At 34.1% G+C, this 23,159-nt stretch overlaps 2 protein-coding genes across 2 annotated transcripts in view; both read left to right on the top strand.

The window, feature by feature from the left end:
* LOC109076422 (tyrosyl-DNA phosphodiesterase 1) overlaps nucleotides 1-12,840 on the top strand; it is a 28,316-nt gene extending 15,476 nt beyond the window's left edge. Inside the window, exons 15-16 of the mRNA XM_042741992.1 lie at nucleotides 5,204-5,309; nucleotides 12,185-12,840. Coding sequence (XP_042597926.1) covers nucleotides 5,204-5,309; nucleotides 12,185-12,258 — 180 coding nt within the window. The 3' untranslated portion in view covers nucleotides 12,259-12,840. The remainder of the gene's footprint in view (nucleotides 1-5,203; nucleotides 5,310-12,184) is intronic.
* Nucleotides 12,841-17,827: 4,987 nt separating this feature from the next.
* Nucleotides 17,828-22,282, top strand: kcnk13a (potassium channel, subfamily K, member 13a). The gene is made up of 2 exons (XM_019092123.2): nucleotides 17,828-18,702; nucleotides 20,442-22,282. Exons 1-2 carry the CDS (start codon nucleotides 18,372-18,374, stop codon nucleotides 21,341-21,343), a joined length of 1,233 nt encoding a protein of 410 aa, XP_018947668.2. The 5' UTR covers nucleotides 17,828-18,371; the 3' UTR covers nucleotides 21,344-22,282.
* Nucleotides 22,283-23,159: the final 877 nt, after the last annotated feature.

The following is a 23,159-nucleotide window of genomic DNA, read 5'->3' as shown; positions in this document are numbered from 1 at the left end:
AAGTACTTACAGTTCTACCGCAACCTCAAAAGCCTGCCATTTTCCTCTAATACATTGGAATGTTCAGCAGAAAACATGTGTTGGCTACATAAAAACCAATGTGTGAAATTGTAGAATTATTGTTCTTTTCAAGAAAAAACAAAATTGATTCAATTGGAACCAATTAACAGTACTCTGTCCAAAATCCGCTGTTCAGTTGCGCGCTGCCTCCGCTGCCGGTGTGAAAGCGCTGCTTCCGCTCTGCCTACCTGCTGCTAATGCGCTGCTTCTGGTCTGCTGCAGCTTGCGGTGTGAACCCGGCCTAAGGGCCCGAAGATCATGGGCATCCAGTATGGTTTACCGGCCTTGACCCTTACGCACAGAGATTGTTCCAGATTTTCTGAATCTTTAGAAGTAGATGATGATAACTTCAAACTCTTCTCAATTTTTCTCTGAGAAACTCCTTTCTGATATTGCTCCACTATTTTTCGCCGCAGCATTGGGGGAATTGGTGATCCCCTCCCATCTTGACTTCTGAGAGACACTGCCACTCTGAGAGGCTCTTTTTATACCCAATCATGTTGCTAATTGACCTAATAAGTTGCAGATTGGTCCTCCAGCTGTTCCTTATATGTACATTTAACTTTTTCGGCCTCTTATTGCTACCTGTCCCAACTTTTTTGGAATGTGTAGCTCTCATGAAATCCAAAATGAGCCAATATTTGGCATGACATTTAAAAATGTCTCACTTTCAACATTTGATATGTTATCTATATTCTATTGTGAATAAAATATAAGTTTATGAGATTTGTAAATTATTCCATTCCTTTTTTACTCACAATTTGTACAGTGTCCCAACTTTTTTGGAATAGTGTTTACTATATTTTCTAGTCATGTTTCAAATATTTACTTCTGGTTGATGAGTCGAGCACTTTAGCCGTTTTCCAGCAGGGTGTTAGTTTAAAAGAGAAATTAAGATCTCCAGTAAAAGAAGGAGCTCAGCGGAGACAAAAAAGACATTTGTAGAGTCTTTGAGTGTCGTACCTAAAGGGTTAGTTCACCCAAAAATTAAAATTATGTCATTAATGACTCACCCTCATGTCGTTCCAAACCCGTAAGACCTCCGTTCATCTTCGGAACACAGTTAAAGATATTTTAGGTTTAGTCCGAGAGCTTTTTGTCCCTCCATTGAAAATGTATGTACGGTGTCCATGAATGTCCATGTCCAGAAAGGTAATAAAAACATATCAAAGTAGTCCATGTGACATCATAGGGTCCGTTAGAATTTATTGACCTATTTACATTTTCAATGGAGGGTCAGAAAGCTCTCTGACTAAATCTAAAATATCTTAAACTGTGTTCCGAAGGTCTTACAGGTTCGGAACGACATGAGGGTGAGTCATTAATGACATAATTTTAATTTTTGGGTGAACTAACCCTTTAACTACTCTAAGTGTGTAAATACTAAACATAATGTCTTGGAGTAGATCTCTTGTTTCTCCATGTGTAGAGACAGAGCTTTTATGTAGCGCTCACATACTTGCAGGGTAATTCGTCCTACCTTGTTGTCAGGGTAGGTCTTAGAATTACTTCAAAAGTTGCTAAGCAACAGTATGGTTCAGTTCTCTTGCCGTGAAAAAAAGGTGTGGGGGGGGGGGCATGAGTTTGAAAGAGGATAGTAAAAGGTTGTGCTCTCTTATTTAAAAGGGATGTGTTGTGTCTTTTTTGTGCCCTGAAGCCTCTTTGTTTTGGCTGAACACAGTTTTGTTTAAGTCATGGTTAGTTCTTGCTAGAGGTCATTTTTTAATAAATCACAAGGTTTGTTACATTATAATGGATCCATAATTAGCCATTTTTTAAGTTGGATAATTTATTTCACTTAGCATGTTTTAGGACATTATATTTGCATTCAGTACACATTACCATTACTTGGTTGCTTGCTTAAGTTACAAATGAGGCTGCTTGTTGACTATTGAAATTATTTTTACATCTGTAGAGGTCATGCTCCAAAATTTTCATAATGAGTCACGTTTTTTGTTTGCCACAGTGTGGTGCTTTAATTAAAGTTCTCTTGTTTAAGAAAGTGTGAGATCAGACTGTTCAAGATCACCAGAGTACAAAATCCTTTTTGTTTTTTCTCTTAACGAAACACTTTTGACAGCATGTCTTCAAGTTTTCAGTACAGCGTCACGTTGTTTCAGTCATGCTGTGTTGCCATACAGCAATCAGAACCACTTGTGAGCCAAACTTGCCCTGTCCTCTTTACCACCAACAAAGCTAGTTGACTTAATAAAGCATGTTCCTGAAGTGAGACGCAGTTGATGAGTCATATATAGGATTTCATAATTTTGTCAATTTTTCTGATTTAGTATTCATGTATATTGCTGATTACTAGCTCCTCCAAGCAGTCAAGGCCATTACAGAAATTTAAAAGAAAATGAGTGTTCAGTATAACATGTAATAAATTAGAGATGCACTGAATTGAAACTAAAAATTAAGGAATAATTCACCTTCAAAATATAAATTTTGTCATCATTTACTCACCCTCTTTTCGTTCCAAACCTGTATGAGTTTCTGTCTTATGTTAAACATAAAAGAAGTTATTTTGAAGAATGCTGGTAACAGTTGATGGTCCTCATTGACTTTCATAGTATTTCTTTCCCTACTGTGGAAGTCAACGGAGACCAACAACTGTTTGGTTCTACAAAATTCTTCAAAATATCTTATTTTGTTTTCAGCATAAGAAAGAAACTTACACAGGTTTGGAACAACATGATTGTGAGTAAATGATGACAGAATTTTCATTTTGGGGTGAACTTTTCCTTTAAATAGGTTCAAGTAATCAGAAATTATGTTTTTCACTTTTCAGTCTCATTGTATATGGAGACACTCATGGTGTTCTGTTTAGTGAATTAATTTTTGTTTTGTGTTTGCTTTTACAAACTGTTGGATCAAATTATTATCTGTTGTAGACAGCAATCCCTAAAATTCCTGGTTTACCACTTAAGCTCTGACCCAATTGGATATTTATTTACTCTTTGGCATCCTCTTGAACCACCCAGTTGGCTACTTGTTTTAACTGCAACCAAAAGCAGCTGTGGCTAAACAACAGAACAGCTGGGTTCAATAGACATGATGCTAGTGAAAAACATAAGAACCATTGAAGTTAGTAATGAGAAATGTGATGTTTTTGCTAGTGCTACAGCAATTAAATATGCTTGAACTCTGTCAATATGTCTGCCTGTCGCTGATTGAGCAGAAATTCAGATAAATTACTCAATTACTGACTCACCCTCATGTTACTCCAGACCACATTAACCTCAATGATGCCTCTGCTCAACCACTAAGACATGTTTATTAGTTACAACAACACAATTTATCAGTATTACTTGTGACAGCTGAGATTTAACTTTAATTTTTTAAGGTTATTAGGGAGGGGGTTTTTTTGGTTGTTTTTTTTTTTACTGTTAGTTAATTTTTTCTTTTGTATATGTGTGTGTATATATAGATGTTTCAAGATGCTTCAAGAGACCTACTTGCAAAGCTACAGCTACAGTACTGTTAAAGGTTTTAGGCACTCAAGTAAAAAGCTGTAAACTGAGGATGCTGTCAAAAATTTGGTGTAACCTTCCTTTGTGTTTAAAGCAGCTTTTGCCCTATGGTGCACTTGCGCATAGTTTTTCAGGTAGCTTTGCAGGTAGGTCTCTTGAAGCATCTTTGAGACGTTGCCACAGTTCTTCTGGACTGAGTCTGTCTCAGTTGGTTCTGTTTCTTCATGTCATTTCAGATAGACTGGATGATAATCAGATCAGATCTCTGTGTGAGCACTGGCTGTTGACAAAAATCTCACTGGGTTATTACAATTAATGGCAAAATGAATGTTTGAAAATGTAAACTGATATTTCCTACTGACGCACTTCAGCAAAAGATAGAGATAACTCATTTAAAACCATTTTTAGCTGGTGAAAATACTAGTGTTCTAATCATTTTGGCCACCACTATATAGTATATAATATATAACGTGGATGACAGTGCTGGTGGTCTTGCATCAGGGTAAAGTGGCCTTTAGAAAGAGGGAGTTTAGAAGAAGGCAGTTATTACATGTAATTAATCTCAGTGGTTAACAGTCCTAAATGCTGGTTAGATTGCTTCCATTGTCCTCATTTGTTTTTGATAAAAACGTCTGCTAAATGATTAAATATAAATGTATGTAAAAAGCTTTCTAAACTTTTCCAAATGCCTTCCATATTCAGAATTAACTGTTTCCAACTTTTTATATTGAGTTTCTAGGTCGCTTTCTGTTTTTTCTTCACAGATAGCAGGACAGTGTTTTTGTGTGCTTGCACCTGCTGCATCTCTCTGGGTTTTGTGAAAGCTTTAGCTGTCTGAGTCTGGGTGATATATTCCCCACTGCCCTTTAAATCTATCCAGCCCCCTCCATCATCATGCCCACCACACAAATGAGAGTTTAGCTTCGCTCGGAACAGCCATACTCCCCTCTGGCTTTTTCCACAAAAAACAGCATGAATAAATGCACACGTTCTCATTAGAGCTGGACGAGCACTTTTGTCATGTGTTGTCTCCATCATGTGAGTTCATGCGTATCTTAAGGTCTATTGATGTGAGGTTAAAATAAATGGATCTTTCAATTAGTTTGGGCCTTTTTTTTTTCTTCTTCTTTTTTTTTTTTTTTTTTTTTTTTACATGTTCTCAGTCTTTTTTGAACAATGTGAATAATCCACTGGTTCTTTTCATAGAAATACTGTTTGTTTTTTTTGGTCATATATTTCAGAGTTGTTATTAATATTATTATGCATGTAATTATGTATTTGTGTGAAAACATTTTTTGTAGGATGCTAGTTAATTCTTAACTAAATCTTTTGGCATTAGAGATGAGCAGGATAGTCAGCTAGTCATCTGACAATCAATTGGCCAATTAGTAATTATTTATTTAAAATAATAATTTTTAAAATTATTTTAAGAAATATTTTCTCAGCAGTGAAAAATTATTCTGAGATGCAGGCTCTCTTGCAGTGTTGCTGTTAATAATGTTTGTGTGAACAGTGCAATAAGTGCACTGTAATTTTGTATAATTTTGTGCAGTAAGTAATTTATATTTTAGCTTATTTATATGTTGAATATCAGACTTGTTGATTTTGAACATAAACAGATTTGCACATCCCTATTGAGCATTGATACATGTGCTTTCTCTTTGTCTGTGTAGAACATGAGCACATTTCCTGTGGAGAAGAATGTGTTTCCAGCCTCCAGCTCCTCCAAAGGCTTTCCAGTGCCTTTTGACCTCCCACCTCAGCATTACTCCAGCAAAGGTGAGACTGAACATTACAAGTAACTTGACTAAGATTCATTAGTTCCAACCTTCATTAAAATGTCAGAGATGTTCTTCTGAACTCTGAACAACCACACATATTTAAAATGACAGATTTATACTTCAGTGAGGCATTTGCATCAAAGTTTAAAGGTTTGCTTAATGCGTAAAAAGTACACTGAATCATCGCTTGAGGAAAGGTTAACCTTTACTTTGAATTTCAGAGTTCAAATGATTGCTGAGGAAACACTCTGTAGATATTAATTGCACAATGCAAAAGCCTAAATGAAAGCTAGCAGTGCAGGCCAGTATCCAGGCTGAATAAATCAATTATTATGAGACTGTACAGGTGTCTTAATTTGCTCTTTCACACTTGTTCGTTTTCTAGCTTACTTACATTCTACTTAATTATAGTAGCCTTTTGTATAATGAATAAGTGTGTTTCTTGAGTGTACATTACTGTATGTGATGAGCACAGTGTTCAACGGTGATGGCACAGTGTGTATTTTAATTGCTGACAGCAGTGAAGCACAAGGGGTGTGCATGTGCATGTGCATGACACAATTAATGGCCATTTCATTTCCTGCACAGTGGTGTGCTCTGAGCAATCAAATGAGATGAATAATGAAGAAACATGACATTTACTGCCACCCAAATTCTCTCATGTTCTCATTTAATAAAGCATTTATCAAAAAATAAAAATAAAAAACAAAAAATTCATTGATACTCATTAGTCTAGCCAACCGATTAATGAGGTCATTTATTTTGTTTTTAAATACAACTATATATATATATATATATATATATATATATATATATATATATATATATATATATATACATATACATAAATACTTATTTGTTTGATGTGTGTAAAAAGTTATAATTTATATTTATAATTTATTATTTAAAAAGATTTCTATTTCAAATAAATTATTTTCTTTTTCTGTACATGTATGAATGTATGTTTGTATGTATGTATGCAACAAGAAGAAAAAGGATGCTAATTGTCAGCTTCCTGTAAGCCAATATGTATAAACGAGAAGCCTGCCATTTTATGTAAATAAGCGTTTTGGTCATGAGTCAAGTATATGGCTGTTTAGTAAATCTCTTCATTGTGTTGACTGGCAGCATAATTGCAGATGAACCCAAACTATAGCCTGCAGGACTTGCTGATGACACTAAATTAACTCATTATCATCTGCTGGGCAATTACTGTGTTTTGTGGTTCAGACTTTTGTGCAAATGCACAGATTCAGAGGCAGTAGGCTCACAGGGATATATCACCAGTTTTGCATTCAACGCATGCTGTCAAATAAAAAAACGAGATTTCACATTAATTGAAAATGTTAAATAATTTTTTTACAATTATATTTTTTGAGGATTTATATTTATGAAATTGTTTTATGAAAGTCCAAATCCGAGGAAAGCAAAGTATTGTATGTCATTTTATACTTACTTCATAGGAAAGAAGAAATGTCATTCCTTTGTTGGAAGTACCATGATATTTAACCATGACTTGTGGGGCAAACTTGAAATTACAGGTTCTGAATTATGGTATTAGGTACAGAAGTTTTGCAGAGAAAACAGGGCATATTAGACAGACTTTTTTTTTGCTTTGCTTTGAGATGTAAGATTATTTTATTCTGTTTTTGGGTATCCATTATGTTGTCATGCTACTGATAACATCAGGAATCACTAGTTCTTATGTTAGTCACTGTCAAAGACCATTTGATTGTTCAGCCCTATAATTGCAGAGAAAATCCAACTGTCATCGGTGCCACATTCTTAGTAAATGAAAATAACAGCTCTATAGACCCTGCCCCTGCCCCGTCAGTTTGACGACCTTTAATCATGGTGAGAAAATAGAGGCGGCAATCGATGGTACTATTGAAACCAAGGGTGTCATCAGTTTATGAACTGAGGCAGAAGCACTCTGTGGTTGCCATAGCAGCGTAGGTCTTTTGATAACAGAGGCTTCAGCCATGAAGTGGGATGAGTGGGCATGGCCTGCAGATCATGATAAAAATGGGCAGTCTTCTCAGTATGTTTAGTAAGCTGGGGCTTCTGCACTGATTATGATGCATCAATATGCTTTCAATGTGCTTTTAACAATAAATTATGTTTTAGCATTCTATCAGTGAATCTTTTTGTCTGTGTTTGGAATATTACATTATATGTGACCCTGGACCACAAAAGCAGTCATAAGGGTCAGTTTTTGGAAATTGAGTTATACATCATCTTAAAGCTGAATAACCTCAATATTAATAACCTTTCCATTTATGTATGGTTTGTTATGGTCCAGGGTCACATATATTGTATTAGGATATATACTACCATTCAAAAGTTTGGGGTCAGTACTTTTTTTTTTTCATCACAGCAGTAAATTGCCTTTAAACAGTTACTTTAAAATGAAAACAACTATCTTAAATTGTAATAATACTTAAACTTATTTATAAATTTATACAGCCATCCCAAATCATCAAATTATTCAAATAACACCCCAAAACATACAAAAACAGTGTCAAGGTCCAGGAAAGTATGAAAAGCATCGTCAGAATAGTCCATCTGCCATCAGTGATTCAACCGTTATGAAGATGGCGTACGCTTTTTTGTATCAGCCGCACCACAAGGATACGTTTTTTTACGTGTATTTACGCTTTGGTTTGAAAGCAAACAGCGCATCAGCGCAGCGCGGCTGACACAGAAGAGCGTATACCATCTGTGTACTGCTCAGAATTGCCAAAATGGCGCTACGCTGATTTGGAGAGACACAGAGGAGAGGAATTGTTGAATAAAGTCATTATTTTTGTTATCTTCGTGTACAAAAAGTATTCTCATCGCTTTATAACATTACGGTTGAATCACTGATGGCAGATGGACTATTCTGATGATGCCTTTCATACTTTCCTGGACCTTAACACTGTTATTTATTTGGCAGTCTATGGGACAGTCTTAAGCCTTCCTGTTTTCATCCAAAATATCTTAAATTGTGTTCCGAAGACGAACGAAGCATTTACAGGTTTGGAACGACATGGGGGTAAGTGATTAATGACAAAATTTTCATTTTGGGATGGAGTAACCCTTAAATATCGCAGTAAATATAGCCATTCTTGCTGATATGGCAGTAAAACATAAATAAATAAATAATATTGACAGTATTACTATTTTTACTGTATTTTTGATCAAATAAATGCAGCCTTGGTAAACATATAAGACTTCTTTTACATACATTTAAAAAAATCTTTTGAACTGGAATGTATACTTTGCACAGTATATTTATATACAGAATTTATATGAGTTATATATCATTTATATTTAATTTAAATTTATATTTTTGATTTTAACATATTTTTACCTATATTTAATCAGACTGCCAAACATTTGTAAACGAATTTAGGTTAAAATGCATCTCCAAAATACTGTTTGAGGTGTGTCTCTCAGCTTGGCCTGAATTGCATTCATGACAGACTAAATTATTTGTGTTATTATTTATTTATTTATTAATAAAAAAAATTGTAATAGAAAATAAATTATCCAATTTAATTCTTAAAAAATTACAAGTAAATGAAGAACAGAACTATGATTCTCCAGTTGTCCACTCAAAGGTTCACGGTCAGGACAGACAGCACTCATTGAGAGCTCAGATGAAAGTTATTTCCATCAAGGCCTTTCGTAGTATCTCGCCTCTGCTATCAGTGCGCAAATGCTTAATAGAGGCTCTTCATTTCCTACACATGATTGCTTATCCAATCAAATCAAATGCATCGTGTCACTGTCCTTGTTGATACTCATTCGTGTGATATTCAGTTTCCCACTGGATCTGTTCCAATGTCATTCATTTACATAACTGTGTGTAACAGTTAACTGCAGTGGAGTCACACAAGTGTTTCTGCCTCTTTAAATCACCCAAAACTTGACTATTTTGCATCCCCCACTATACGGCAGACTACATAATACCCAGAAGGCCATTTAAGACCTATAATTAAAGCTTTTAGGAAATAGACAGATAACCTTGGGCTTTACAAAGCAAGTGTGCAGTTGCAAACTTCTCTGCATGCACCATGGCAACAGCTCTTCCATACATGACCTTCTTCACACAAAAGGAAATACATGAAAATGTTCAGGTAAAGAGACTTTCTTTTTGTACTTGATTTCGTTTTTGCATATAACAAGTAATCTTGTCTTAAGTGTTATTTCTGCTTGCCAGAGCACCAGCATGGGGTTAATAGTACTTTGTAATTAGTAATTTTGAATGTTCCAAACTAATCAGTTTTTTTTTTTTTTTATTAGAATCGTATGGTTTGAAAAAACAGCGCTTTCTCTAATAGGAAAAACCTTTTGAGAACTTATGACATCCAGGTCGTACTTTACCCTTTTTTTTTCAATGAAAAATTAGACTTATTTTAGGACAATTAAGATTTTTTTTGCACTGTGGCATATTTATAATGGAATTTTCATAACAATATTTTCACCCTAATACTCGTTATTGTAATGCAACAACAAAAAAAAAAATTCAGTTCCAAAAAGAGTTATTTAAATGTTTTATCATGTATTATCTGTATTATTATATTATAGTTGTATTGTTTTTTTATTATTCTGATTAAAAGAAAAAATATTATAAATCACTGTTGAAACTCAGAAGTAAAACATTCTTGTAAATGAAATTATTGAGGATTTGGGAGGAAAAAATAAAACCAATTATAATAAAACAAAATTATATCAAGCAAATTTATTATTTATTTATATATTAATTTTACCCAGTCAAATTTTAAACATACATAAATAAAAAAAAAAAAAAAAAAAATAAAAAAAAACATATATAAAAAATACATAATATATACATATATATATATTTGTCATTTTAATTGATGAGTAAATTTATTAATTGTAAAGTGTTTCTTAGAGTATTATTTTATGTCTAAAAGGAGTTTTTAATGTATGACTTCTGTTATGGGGAGGGGATATGATAGTGATTATGGTTTCTTTAATAAGAGCATTCGTCATGCTCACTCTCACAGTTCATTTCATCTGAGCCCCTGCTGTCAACACCTGTGATATTAATACAGACCGATCCCAGTCACACATTCAAATGTACACCTCAAAGAGTACCTGCACCTCTATATTAAGACAAACGTAATACATTTCTATTTCTGCCCTGACTGTTGCTGCTGCTTCTGCTCAGTGATGAGAAAAGGATAGTTTCATATCCCTCTAAATCAGCTCAGAACTTCTCATCACTCTCTACTCTTCAAACAGTTCAGTCTTGGCTCACGACTAAAAAGGGACCAGCTATTGTGAATTAGAATGGACCGCTGCTCAGTAGCTACTTGAATCTCGTTCTTTAATTCAGCGAGGAGATTATTGAGTGCTGCTTAAGATCCTCTCATGTGCAAACGCCTTTAAAGGAATAGTTCACCCAAAAAACTAAATTCTGTCATCTATGTACCCAGATCGTTTAAGCTTCAATTTTCCATATAATGAAAGTAACCACAGCTGTGAAGTAAGTTTATAATAATTTTCAATTTAGGAGAACTCTTCCTTTCAAAAAAATAAAGTTGTTCTTTATGAATAGTTTTTTAGTGTGCAAGAAAAGATCAGGTCAAAGGTGTGTCATACTTGTTTATTTTCAGTAATCATTTTGGTAAATTGCATGCCATTTTTATGCACCCCTTCTGGCAAAAAGACAAAACGTAGATGGTTATGATGATTAGTTTTCCTTCACTTCCTCTTCACGTATATTGCTGCTGTTCCAGGCAACAATTAAGCCTGGATGTGAATGTTTGTGTAGCCCTACTGCTGTGTGTTCCTGCTGTTAGATGAATAAACTGTCATTATTGAAAGTTCTTGAAATTGTTGCGCTAATTAAATAATTTAGTAGTTCTTGCAAAGGCAATCATTGTTATTGCTATTGCTCATACTCGGGCTTAGGTATCTGAAAAAACCCCTAACTTCAAGTATTTAATTTTAATGCATAATTCATCCTGCACCAATTGATATACTAAAAGTAAAACTGAAAAGAAAAAGAAAATTCTAGACTTTTTTGTATTAAAAAAATGACAGAAACACAACAAAATTGCTAAAACTAAATCTAAAATTAAAATGAAAACAACACTAAAAACTAATTCAAAAGATTAACAACTATATAGTATCTTAATTATACTAAAACGACACTGTTATGTATTACTTTTTAATACATTTTTGTTTATTTTATTTTTGCATAATGCAGGTACACGCAAGGCATCTATTTATTTTAAATAATTTTATTAGGTACTACACCACCTACTCCTTAGATGTATATATGTATAAATAAGACAAGCTTTTTGACAGTTGACTGTATATGCCTCTGTATTTGACCCAGTTACCTGTGAGAATTCCTTTGAGATAATTGACTTGCTTATATTTTTGTAAAGTGTAATGTTCTCATATCAGAGGTATTATATCTAAGCTCATTCACTGCATTGTTTTGTTTCATGTTCTTTTTAGAGGTATTTCAACTGCTGGGTTGTTTTGAGATTGAATCCCATCGTGTCAGCTGGTTACCATGGATACTGCTGTTCTACAGTCTTTTCTAGAAGTCTATATCCTATAATACATTATTAAGTAAACCACACAGTTTATGCATGAGCCTTCATACTGATACAGTACACACAGTAGATATGCCACAGCTGAGCATATACCTCAAGGCAGGTCAGCCTTCAGGGAAAGGTCAGAGCCTTCTCTTCTGTCCATACTGGGAATCTTTGTTGGCCCAAGGCAAATATGTAATTCTGCATTACATCATATTAAAGCATCATGAACTCTGCCTGGAGCAGGTCAGACTCAGAGACTGTAATTGATGTATGCTGTTGCATTTGTGTTTTCTTCTCCTTACAGATCAACCATGGATCTGGAATATTCCTTACACTCAAGCCCCAGACACTCATGGAAATATATGGGTTCCTTCTTGAGAAGTTCGAGGTGCAGGGATCATCTGCATAAGACAAAATTAATATGGAAATCAGACCATCAGCATTTGACTCCGCTTCGGGTCTGTTCGGGTTCACCCTTATTAGGATTTAGCCACCATAATGACACACTTTAAAGGGATAGTTCACCCAAAAATTAAAATTGTCAACATTTACTCACCTTCATTTCGTTCCAAATGAGTTTCTTTCTTATGTTGAACATAGAAGATATTTTGAAGAATGCTGGTAATCAAACATTTGTTGGTCCCCATTGACTTTCTATGGACGTCAGTGGGGACCAACAACTGTTTGGTTCTTCAGAATTCTTCCAAATGTCTTCTTTTGTGTTCATCATAAGAAAGAAACTTATATAGGCTTGGAACTACATGAGTGTGAGTAAATGATGACAAAATTTTCATTTTTGGGTGAATGGTAGATGTACACCATAATAGTGTGCACCCTTAATGCTGTATTTTAGTCCTGTTTTTTTTTTTTCATAATAGAAACTGTAGAGATGTTTAGTTATGCCTTAATTGTAAACATTTTGTAAAAAGACCAAATAAAATGCATATTACAACTGGAAAACCTTGGAACTAAATACATTTTTCAGTAGCAGCAGTGTCCTCCTATGACTTGTGGAAAACTTGAAAACTTCAAAATCCAGTAATGTATGTTGAAAATAGCAATCAAATGATGTTTTTATTCAGCAAAACAAACATTGTAGATGGCTTTGACCTAGTCATGTTTACTCCTTGATTCAAAAACCTCAGAAGCAGGTAACAGGTACCATTTATATATATATATATATATATATATATATATATATATATATATATATATATATATATATATATATATATATATATTATAACTATTTTTCACATCCATTTTGAGCCGGATTTGTCGTATAACCAATAGAGTTCCGATAAAAAGAGGACTAAATGAAATGGTGAAAACATCTCAAATTGGTCTTTTTTAAAAGTTTGATTATGGACATGTCCTCTGAAATGAATTCCGGGCGAGCTCCAAGGGCGGATTGATTTTTTCATTCCCGACTACAGTGATGCAGTAATGTGTTTGAGGAGGACTCTGCTCCCCCGGCATCAGTGATATATTGAATGTGTTCAAAATACAGAACAATTGGTGCTGTTTTCTACTCATCCTGAAATTGTCATGTTGCCTAGCAACATTGGAAAAGTTAACTCTACCTTGATACAGGAATTCCCAGTGGCCCCCTTTTTTATTCCTTTAATGAACAAAATTTTGATTCTGTGCATCATTTTAAGGTTCACTTAGACCTTTTCTCCAGCACGTCTGTACTTAAAAGTTACAGCATGTCGCTTGTGGAATTTTTTATTGTACATTGTAATGAAAATGAAATATTCAATCTGAATTATGAATCTCTCTCTTGCACAGCTATCTGAGTTTTCAACATTTGTTGAAACTGCTTTAGGCTTTAGATTGGATAAATATTAGAGAGGTCTCTGAATTCTGAAAAGGTCTTTTAGTATTGATCTCGCATCATTACAGTAATTCCTAACAGAGCAGTCTGGCTGAAACCACGAGGATCATTATATGTTTACCATTCGAATGAGTGACTACTGTGTTAACGATTCCAGTTACATCCCTGCAATTACTAATAATTGTCCCCATGTTATTAAACTCATAGTTTTGTCTAGATATGACATTTTTGCAATTATTTTTGAGTATATAAATAAATATATATATATATATATATATCCTCAAGTTCATGCAGGTGCACTAACAGAGTTAACCACAAGTGTAGTTCATTACGTTAACTATGGATGTTCATTAACATTTTACAAATAATATATCTTGTTCTAGCAGTCAAATTCTAAGTCCAATCAAACTTTTTATTTTCAACGTTTTGATTGGAAAGTGTGGTTGTGGTAGTTTTTTTATTATTATTTTTTTTACACCATAAGGATTGATAGACTGCTGCATTTTGCAGTTTAAATTTTCTCAAAGAAAAACTGACATCTAATTTCTTATGATGCATTTTAATTTTAATGTCCTGAATACTAGACTAAGGTAAGTATCAAACTAACAGCTAAGTATCGGTCTTCATTTTAAAGGAGCAATTTATTGTGTCTGACCACTGATGAAGTTGCAATGTTTTGTGTTGCTTTAGATGAGACATGAAAAGACATGAAGGCATCATATGGAAAGCTGTTTAAACAGTTATTCTTTAAAACTAACTAGTATCTGCATTTATGTTGAGTTCTGATTAATGCATATTACAGTTGTCTCTGGCACATAATCCCTTTTTCTAGTGATATTTAATTAGGTTCCAGGAATTTTACTATTTAGAATTTTGCAAACATTATAGGCGCCTTTGATATTATTTCCCTCTAAACCACTAGATGGCAGAAAAACTCGGCTTAGCAGCACTTTACAAAACATCTGCTTTTCAAGCTTCATGTGCAAATGTGGCTGATCCTTAACCCTCTGGAGTCTAAGGGTATTTTTGGGGCCTGGAGAAGTTTTGTCATGCCCTGACATTTGTGCTTTTTTCAGTTTCTTATAAATTATCAATGGCTAAAGTCTAATCTCACTGTAATCAGCACAAAATAGGCTATAATAATATGTGAGCAGCATGTATGTACATGATTGTGTTTTTTGGAGAAAAAAAATGTTATGCGTGGTTAGTGAAAAACTAAAAATGTTAAATCACCTTGAATAAGGCAATAAAACACATACAGAAACATTGGTTCCCAGATATTTTGAGAACTGGAGCTTGTAGCCTAGAGTTTTTTTTTTCTAAATGATGTGAAAATCATCTTGTTTACCTTCACTTACAGAAAAACAATATATTGATTTTAAATTTTTCTAAGACACTTTTTGTTGGTAAAAGTCATATGCGAGTAGCGTCAACTATCATGAATTCACAGCCTGAGAAGACTAAGGCCTGCATAATGAGCTGCATAATGAGCCATTCAGTCAGCTGTGTCACTGGAGGTGATGAGTTACAAGAAAGAATGTGAGGACAAAATAAATCTAATATAATTTTATGTTTGTAGTTTATTTAGAATCATATTTAATTATCCCACAACATAATTTAATATTCACAATTGTGATGCAGTTTAAACAGTTTTTATGAAAAATCAAAGCTGACTTTCAAACTGAATTTTTTTGCATCATTACTCCGTTCACACAATCCTTTCCAGAAATCCTTTTAAACATTTTTCTTTTCTACAAACAAAACATTTATTGTTATTATTATCATTCATTATTATTATATTATTATTAATTGAAAAGAGCTGAGAATATTTTTTTTTTTAGGTTTTTTAGGGGGGATAAATTGAAAGAACAGCAATGATTGTTACATTTGTTACAGTTACATTTATTGGTACATTTATATTATTTACATCAAGCTTTTGAATGGTATAGTATGTGTAGATTGTTATTGAAAACTTCATAATAGTTCACTTGATTATACATTTAGTGATCAGGAAACTTATAGTTTGGAAAAAAAAAATTCTTGGCAAAAGTCTAACTAGTAAAATGTTTACAACGTATGTGAAAACTAGTACCAAGTATATAAATCAATAAAAAGAAGACTTACTCATGTTTGGGCTGAATAAAAGTGCTTCATTCTTTTTTCTGAGGAAATCCAAATCTCAAATCCTCAACCAAACATCACATCTTTTTGGGTGAATTATGTCCTTATTCCTCCATCGCGAAGCAAACAGTAAAATAAAAAAACTGTGAAGAACAGTCTCGCTGCGTTGTCCTTCTGGTTGTGTGCGGTGGTCGTTTATTCAAAAGCCGCGCGCTTCAGTGAAACATTTGAATCTCAAAAGAGCGCGCTCGGCGCGGGGTTCGGGGATGGTTCGCATTAGAAGAGAATGAAGGGATGAGACGTGAAAAAAAATCCGCTGACATCGCGTTGTTTTCATATGGATTACTTTATCACAGAATATTTGTTTCAGCAAGCACTTGTTTATAGTTTAAAAGTAGACATGTCAGGCTTTCTATAGATATCTCTCATGTCTCTTCGTTGAGTATTCACTGAGTGACAGTTCATTTTAATGACGCATTTGACTATCTGAAGATCAGCGCAGACAAAGGCTGCAGACAGCACTCCTTGTTTGTTATCTTTATTTTATAAGTGCACAAAGTTTTGGTTGTTATATATCTGTAAAAAAAAAAAGTAGAACCCTTTTACAGATTCGATTGATGTATTGCTCTTATCTGTACGATCCAAAACTGAAAGTGTAATTTAAGTTCTTTTCGGGGTTATCAGGAGGAAAAATACCCAAAACGCGTATACGCGTTAATCGACGTCCAGAATCAAACACAGCAAGCAAAAAAAATTTGATTCTGTGCTTACTTGATCATATATTTGATGTTTTTTAAAATGTTGTTGATTTAAGTAGCAAATGAGAATTGCTAAAATGATTGAATATATTTTGAGACAAAGGTCTTTCTTAATGATTTTCATTAGTTTTTTTTTTTTTTTAAGCAACAGTTTATAAATGATTAAAGTATATGTCAATGTATGGCATTTTGGGTAAAAAAGTGTCCCTGCTGATGGGACTAAAGGCACAATAATTAACATGATAATTCATAGAAGGCTGACTTTTCCATTTGTTGACATTATATGGTTAGATTCAGATGGTAAAATCATACATTATGTTGGGTGATCTTAGAGATAATCCCCATGTTTAGCATGAAACCATCATATTTAAAAACATTATATTAATCATTAAATATAATTTGTTGTTACTACTGTAAATCTAAATAAAATTATTATGGGATCTCCTTCAATGCTTTCAGAATCTTTACTTTTTAAAATGATTTTTGATTCTGTATTTTAAAATGTTTTATATTAACATTTTAATGACAGTATATTTACTGAACAAAAAATAATTATTTATCGAAATAAGCAGAAAATAGTACACACTTTGCTAAAGTGATTGTTTTTAATAAGTATTAACTTAGAAATTATTTTTTTTTAAATTAGCCTATTTTAGCTGAAGTATTTGTATCAATACTGTGTGCCTTTTAACCCATGCCACTTCATACATTTACACATTTTTAAAACAAAATAAATGACTTGTATGATTTATTTTCAATCAAAATCTGTTGCTTTATAAATGTTCAATACAAATGGATATATATATATATTTATATATATTATTATTTTATTTTTTATTTTTTGCAATCATACACTTTGGGTGCAATACTTTTATAATGTCCTCTTAGTGTTCTGAAACAAGTAGTAACATTAACAACTAAAATGTTTCTGGGAAAAAAAGGACCATGAATAATGTACAAATAATGTTTTTCTGCCAATGTATTGATAAAATTATTAAAGATCAGAGAAATTTGAATAAACGATCAATTAGAATTAGTTTATAACTTTTAGGGAACTTTGCCACAAACTTTAGCTAAAGTTCTGAGAACATTCCCTTTTAGATGGGAAATAGATACTAGTCGCTACTCAATTTAATTTCATTTTAAATACAATAAAAATAAAAAAAAAAAAAAAAAAAAAAAAAAAAAAACTTTTATATTTAAATTGTAAAAATCAAAATCCATAGCCATATGCGTCTGCTCCGAGAGTTTCGTGCAGTCGCAGGGAACGTGCTCTTCTTGTGAGGTTTGTCTGCTGAACTTAAGGGCACATCGTGAATATGTCCAGAGAGTTCTTGCGAGTTTAGTCTATGTACACTGGTGTTGAAGGCTTACTATATTAGTTTTAGTTTATACACAAATTCAAATCTTGTATCCAGTATTGTAAGATATTTTCCATAGCTTGTGCATGCAGCCACCTGATGGACGTACCAGCAGCGACTGAAGTGAATATAAGGTATAGGCTTTTCGAAGAGACCCAGTGAGATGCATCACATGAGATGAGCTGAACTAGCAGATCCACCCACAATCTCATCTAACAGGATTTCAGCTGCCACTAAACCCATTGTCAGAGGATGGTATGAGCATCTTTCAGCATCTTTGCTCATACTCATTTGGTGTACATGCAGCCCAGGAATAATGGAAGACGAGGAAGTTTCTTACAGTTGCATGCCCACCACCGTTAAATGTAAGATGTGGAGACTTTATGACCAGTCCTGTCCAGCAGTAGTCACATAATGGCATGTAGAGGCGCGTGCTGCTGTGGTCCTGTAAATGAAGATAATGCAAGGTTCATAATGTTGCTGCTCCTCATCATCCTCTACCTCCTGTGCGGAGCCGCGGTCTTTTCAGCCCTGGAGCATCCCAAAGAGAAGCAGGCGAAGGAAAAGTGGGCTCAGAGGTTTGAGCATTTCAGCCAAAAGTACAATCTCAACAAAAGTGATCTGGAGAAGTTCTTGAGACATTATGAAGAGGCGAACATGGCAGGAATACGGGTGGACACCCTCAGACCACGCTGGGATTTTACTGGAGCATTTTACTTTGTCGGTACTGTCGTTTCCACCATCGGTAAGAATGACACTTGAAATATATTTTGACTAAAAAGATTAGGAAAGATTCTTAAATGTATTAGGTATATTCTATATATCTAAAATCACTCTAAAATGTGTATATACAACATATTTACAACAAACACATAAAAATAATAGATAATATGGTATTACTAATGTATTTAGTATTGCGTGTGTGTGTGTGAGAGAGAGAGAGAGAGATTTCAATCCAGTGAATAGCCAAAACTGTTGCCTGAAGAAAAAAAAAATGTACATACAGTTTATTCCAGACAACTTATTTTTTGAATAGTGGGGCATATTCTCACAGTAAATGTGGTCTGTTACAACCTTTCAGCAAAGTCTAAACAGTTTAATGAAATAGGATGCAAAAAATATAGCCATTGCTTTAGCCCAAAATTATTGTGACGAATAAACTGTTTACATTTCTAATATTTCAAATAGTCCCACCTGTCTTATTGTCCCTGCATGAATGTATTTTATCATCTTAACTTGTTTACCTGAAAGAAATTGTGCAAAAATTATGATAGAATCCACACACACACACACACACACACACAAATCTAATTAAAGAGTGGTTTGACTTAAACAGTTAAAAAGCAACAGTTAGAGAAAACAAATATTTATGTAATTTGACTTTGAATCAAAACCATAGTTACTGACATATAGCCCTTGTGTTAACTAAACCTGCAGTATATGTGATACAGCTATTTATTAATTATTGACTTATTGACTTCTTGTGTTTTTACATTTTAGTGTTCATGTTGTTGTGTATTTATTTATTTGTGGATATATGTGTAAATACACTTTGTCAGGATTTTATGATTAAAAATGAATACATTTAGTTTAAATATATAAAACATGCAATAACACAATAAAGTGTTGCAAATTGTTACATTGTACATTAGGTGAGGCACTGAAGTATTGATGCAGGTCACTTTGCCTGCGTGTGTAATGATTTTGAATAAGTGAATATATTGGGCTTGACCAGAAATTTTGCAGATTTTAAAAACATTGACCTAACACCTCAAGAACTGAAAAATAAAAATGTACAATTTAAAACATAATTAAACATGACACACTCCCCCCTCTCAAACATAATACATAACAACTAAAAATTCCAAAAAAATTAAAAATTGACACGAGGTCTTCCCTAAGACTTAATAAAGATGCTGTTTATCTACATCGAATGCTGCATGTAATGCAATCAAAGTTGTGTTTACAGAATTTCCCAGTTCCCCATGCCTGTATTCCTAACTAATTCCAAGAAAATTTCCCAAAGGGGAACCCACACACATACAACTGTTAGTATTCCAAACGAAGAATCATGCATAGACCTTTGCAGCTTATATTAACTGATGTTTAATTTGGTTTCATTGCATCTCTCTGTGATCAAGCACCTCATGAAATGTCCAGTGATAAAGTCTTCAGACCTAAGATGAGGATGAGAATGAGCTTGTCTTCATGATGTCCCCGTCAATGGTGGCTTTCATGTGCAGGGGAAAATCATATATGAGAAGAATAATGCAATCCACGTGTTATTTGCATTTTAATCAGTGTGACAAGGGAAAGGTGGGAGATGTTTCAGTATCTGTCACCAATAGCAACAGCTTGTTCTCCAGCTTTGAAGAAGAAAATAGTTCTGGCCGATTGAGCTCAATAAGCAGCCCGTGGCAAATACTGTTTATTCCATTATATATGGGTATAAATTAACATTTCTTCCTTTCATATATCCCGCAGGGTTTGGAATGACCACACCAGCCACAATCGGTGGCAAAATCTTCCTGATCTTTTATGGCCTCATTGGCTGTGCAGCCACCATTTTATTTTTCAATCTGTTCTTGGAGAGAATAATAACAGTATTAGCTTTTGTTCTCAAATCCTGCCATGAAGTCCAACGGCGACGTAGAGGAGTTTTACCTCATGACAGCAGACAAGACTCAAGCGATGTGAGGCTAAATCGTGACGACAGTCTTGCAGGATGGAAGCCCTCAGTGTATTGTGTGATGATGATCCTTTGCATGGCAGCAGTCATCATTTCTTGTTGTGCTTCGGCCATGTATTCCTCAATCGAGGGATGGGGATATTTGGATTCACTCTACTTCTGCTTTGTGGCATTCAGCACCATTGGTTTCGGGGATATGGTCAGCAGCCAGCGGGCCAGTTACGAAAACCAAACCGTCTACCGAATCAGCAATTTCTTCTTTATTTTAATGGGCGTTTGCTGCATTTATTCATTGTTCAACGTCATCTCTATTGTTATCAAGCAGGTGCTCAACTGGCTCCTGAAAAAGCTTGAGATACCATGCCGTCACTGCCCCAGGAGGTCTCTCCGGCCCCGTAAAAATGCAGTCATGCCAGCCCATGTCCGAACACGTGTTCGCAACATATCCATAGACACAGATGCAGTGAACGACAGTGAGACGGATGGACGCAGGATGTCTGGAGAGATGATCTCCATGAGAGACTTCCTGGTGGCTAATAAGGTCAACTTGGCGATCATGCAGAAACAACTGTCTGAGACTGCCAACGGCCATCCCAGGCCATGCGGGTCAACAAACAGGCACAATGGATTCTCTGGTGGGGTCGGAGCCCTGGGCATAATGAATAATAGACTTGCAGAAACCAGTGTGGACAGATAAATATAACCTTTACAAAATAATAATAAAAAAAACACAATGGCTTTATAAAAAGACAGATTGCACTGCCCATAGTTTAGCTAGTATTACTTTTGTAATACAGATGTAGGCTCGTACATGAAGTCTCTTGTGTGTGTTGAATGCTATAGTTGAAATATCCATTGCTACTCTGAAGGTAAAGAGAACGGAGAACTCCAGCTCAGGTCTGTTTCTAAGATTGATGTGCTGGGAGAGGCTTTGCTGCACAAAACTTTGTTTTGATTCCAGGTTTTTGTTTTGTTTGTTTTTTTAAATGGAGGATGTTGCAATCAGGTTTAGCACTTTGTATGGCAAGAAATGAACAGATGGGATCTGCAGAACAGATCTACAGTGGGGTGTCCAAAGTCTGAGACCACTAGTGTGGATATATATTTTATATTTATATTATGAGCATAATTCGCATGAAATGTAAACTGAAAAATTAACATGAATTTTTGAATTTCATAACTATTAATTGAAAAAATAGTATGTGGCTTGTCCTTCTTTGGCTTAAGTTGCAGCGGCACTCGAGCTGCATGAACTTTGGATCAAATGAGCCAAAGAGCATCTTATGAACATCTGACTTTCAGAGTAACATGAGCAATGTCACAAATTTACATATTGGACCTAGAAATAGTTCTGAATCTTTATTTAAAATATTAAATATAACATATACACTACCATTCAAAAGTAATACTCAAGCAGCAAGGATGCATTCAATTTACAGTAAAAACATTTATAAACATACAACATATTTCTATTTCAAATAAAACCTGTTCTTTGTTTTCAATTCATCAAGAATCTTTAAAACATTTATCTTGGTTTTCACAAAAATATTAAACAGCACAACTGTTTGCAACATTGATTATAAATGTTTCTTGAGTACCATAGCATATTAGAATTATTTCTAAAAAAAATAAATAAATAAACAACTTTACCATCACAGAAATAATTTGCACTTTAAAATATATTGAGATTAATTTTTTAAATAAAAAATATTTAGTATTTTTATAAATATTTATTATTAGTTTAAAATATATTAGATTAGTTATTTTTAATTGTATAGTTTTTCAAATTATTATTGTTTTTACTGTATTTTTGATCAAATAATTGCTCCCTTGGTGAGCACAAGAGAATTAAAACAACAAAAAATACTGACCCTTAACTTTTGAATATGCATGCATGCACATGTAGGGTCTGAGATTTTCATTGTGGTGTCAGACTTTTGGACTCGCCTTTCTGTCACTTCTGTCTGACACTTTCAAGTGGAGCATTTCTTTTTAGGTTCAGCTGAACAATCTAAGTGAAAATGTAATGCAAATTACATTCATTCACCAGTAGCTTACTATCCACTTCACTGTGCAGGTATGTAGATATGGGCATGAGGCATACGGTGCAACAGTTAAGAGAGCCAGACAGCCCACAGGCCATCTGTTTCATGACGTTATAGCTACTGCAGACACTAGAGTCTAGCAGCTGCATAGAATTCATGACTTAACAGCCTATTGATTGCTTGAATTGCTTATCAGGTATTTCAGATGAACTGAAACAAATGTGCAACAGTGCATAGAACAAAATGAACAATGTCGTTTTGAACTGTTTATGAAATATGTGCAATGCAAAAATGGGTATGAATCAAAACATCAAATCAATCACTCCATAACTTTGAACCTTTAAATCCTTATCACTCTAACTTTATTTTAATGACAATATACAGTACTGTATGTAGAGATGAAATGCATGATGAATTATAATTAAAATGCTTTGACAGTTTTGCTGGGAAATCGTGCAAATGTGAGTG

The sequence above is a fragment of the Cyprinus carpio genome, chromosome B17, assembly GCF_018340385.1.
Source record: "Cyprinus carpio isolate SPL01 chromosome B17, ASM1834038v1, whole genome shotgun sequence".
Taxonomy (NCBI): Eukaryota; Metazoa; Chordata; class Actinopteri; order Cypriniformes; family Cyprinidae; genus Cyprinus; species Cyprinus carpio.
Note: the sequence above shows the minus strand (reverse complement) of the source record. Positions and strands in the feature narration are given on the sequence as shown.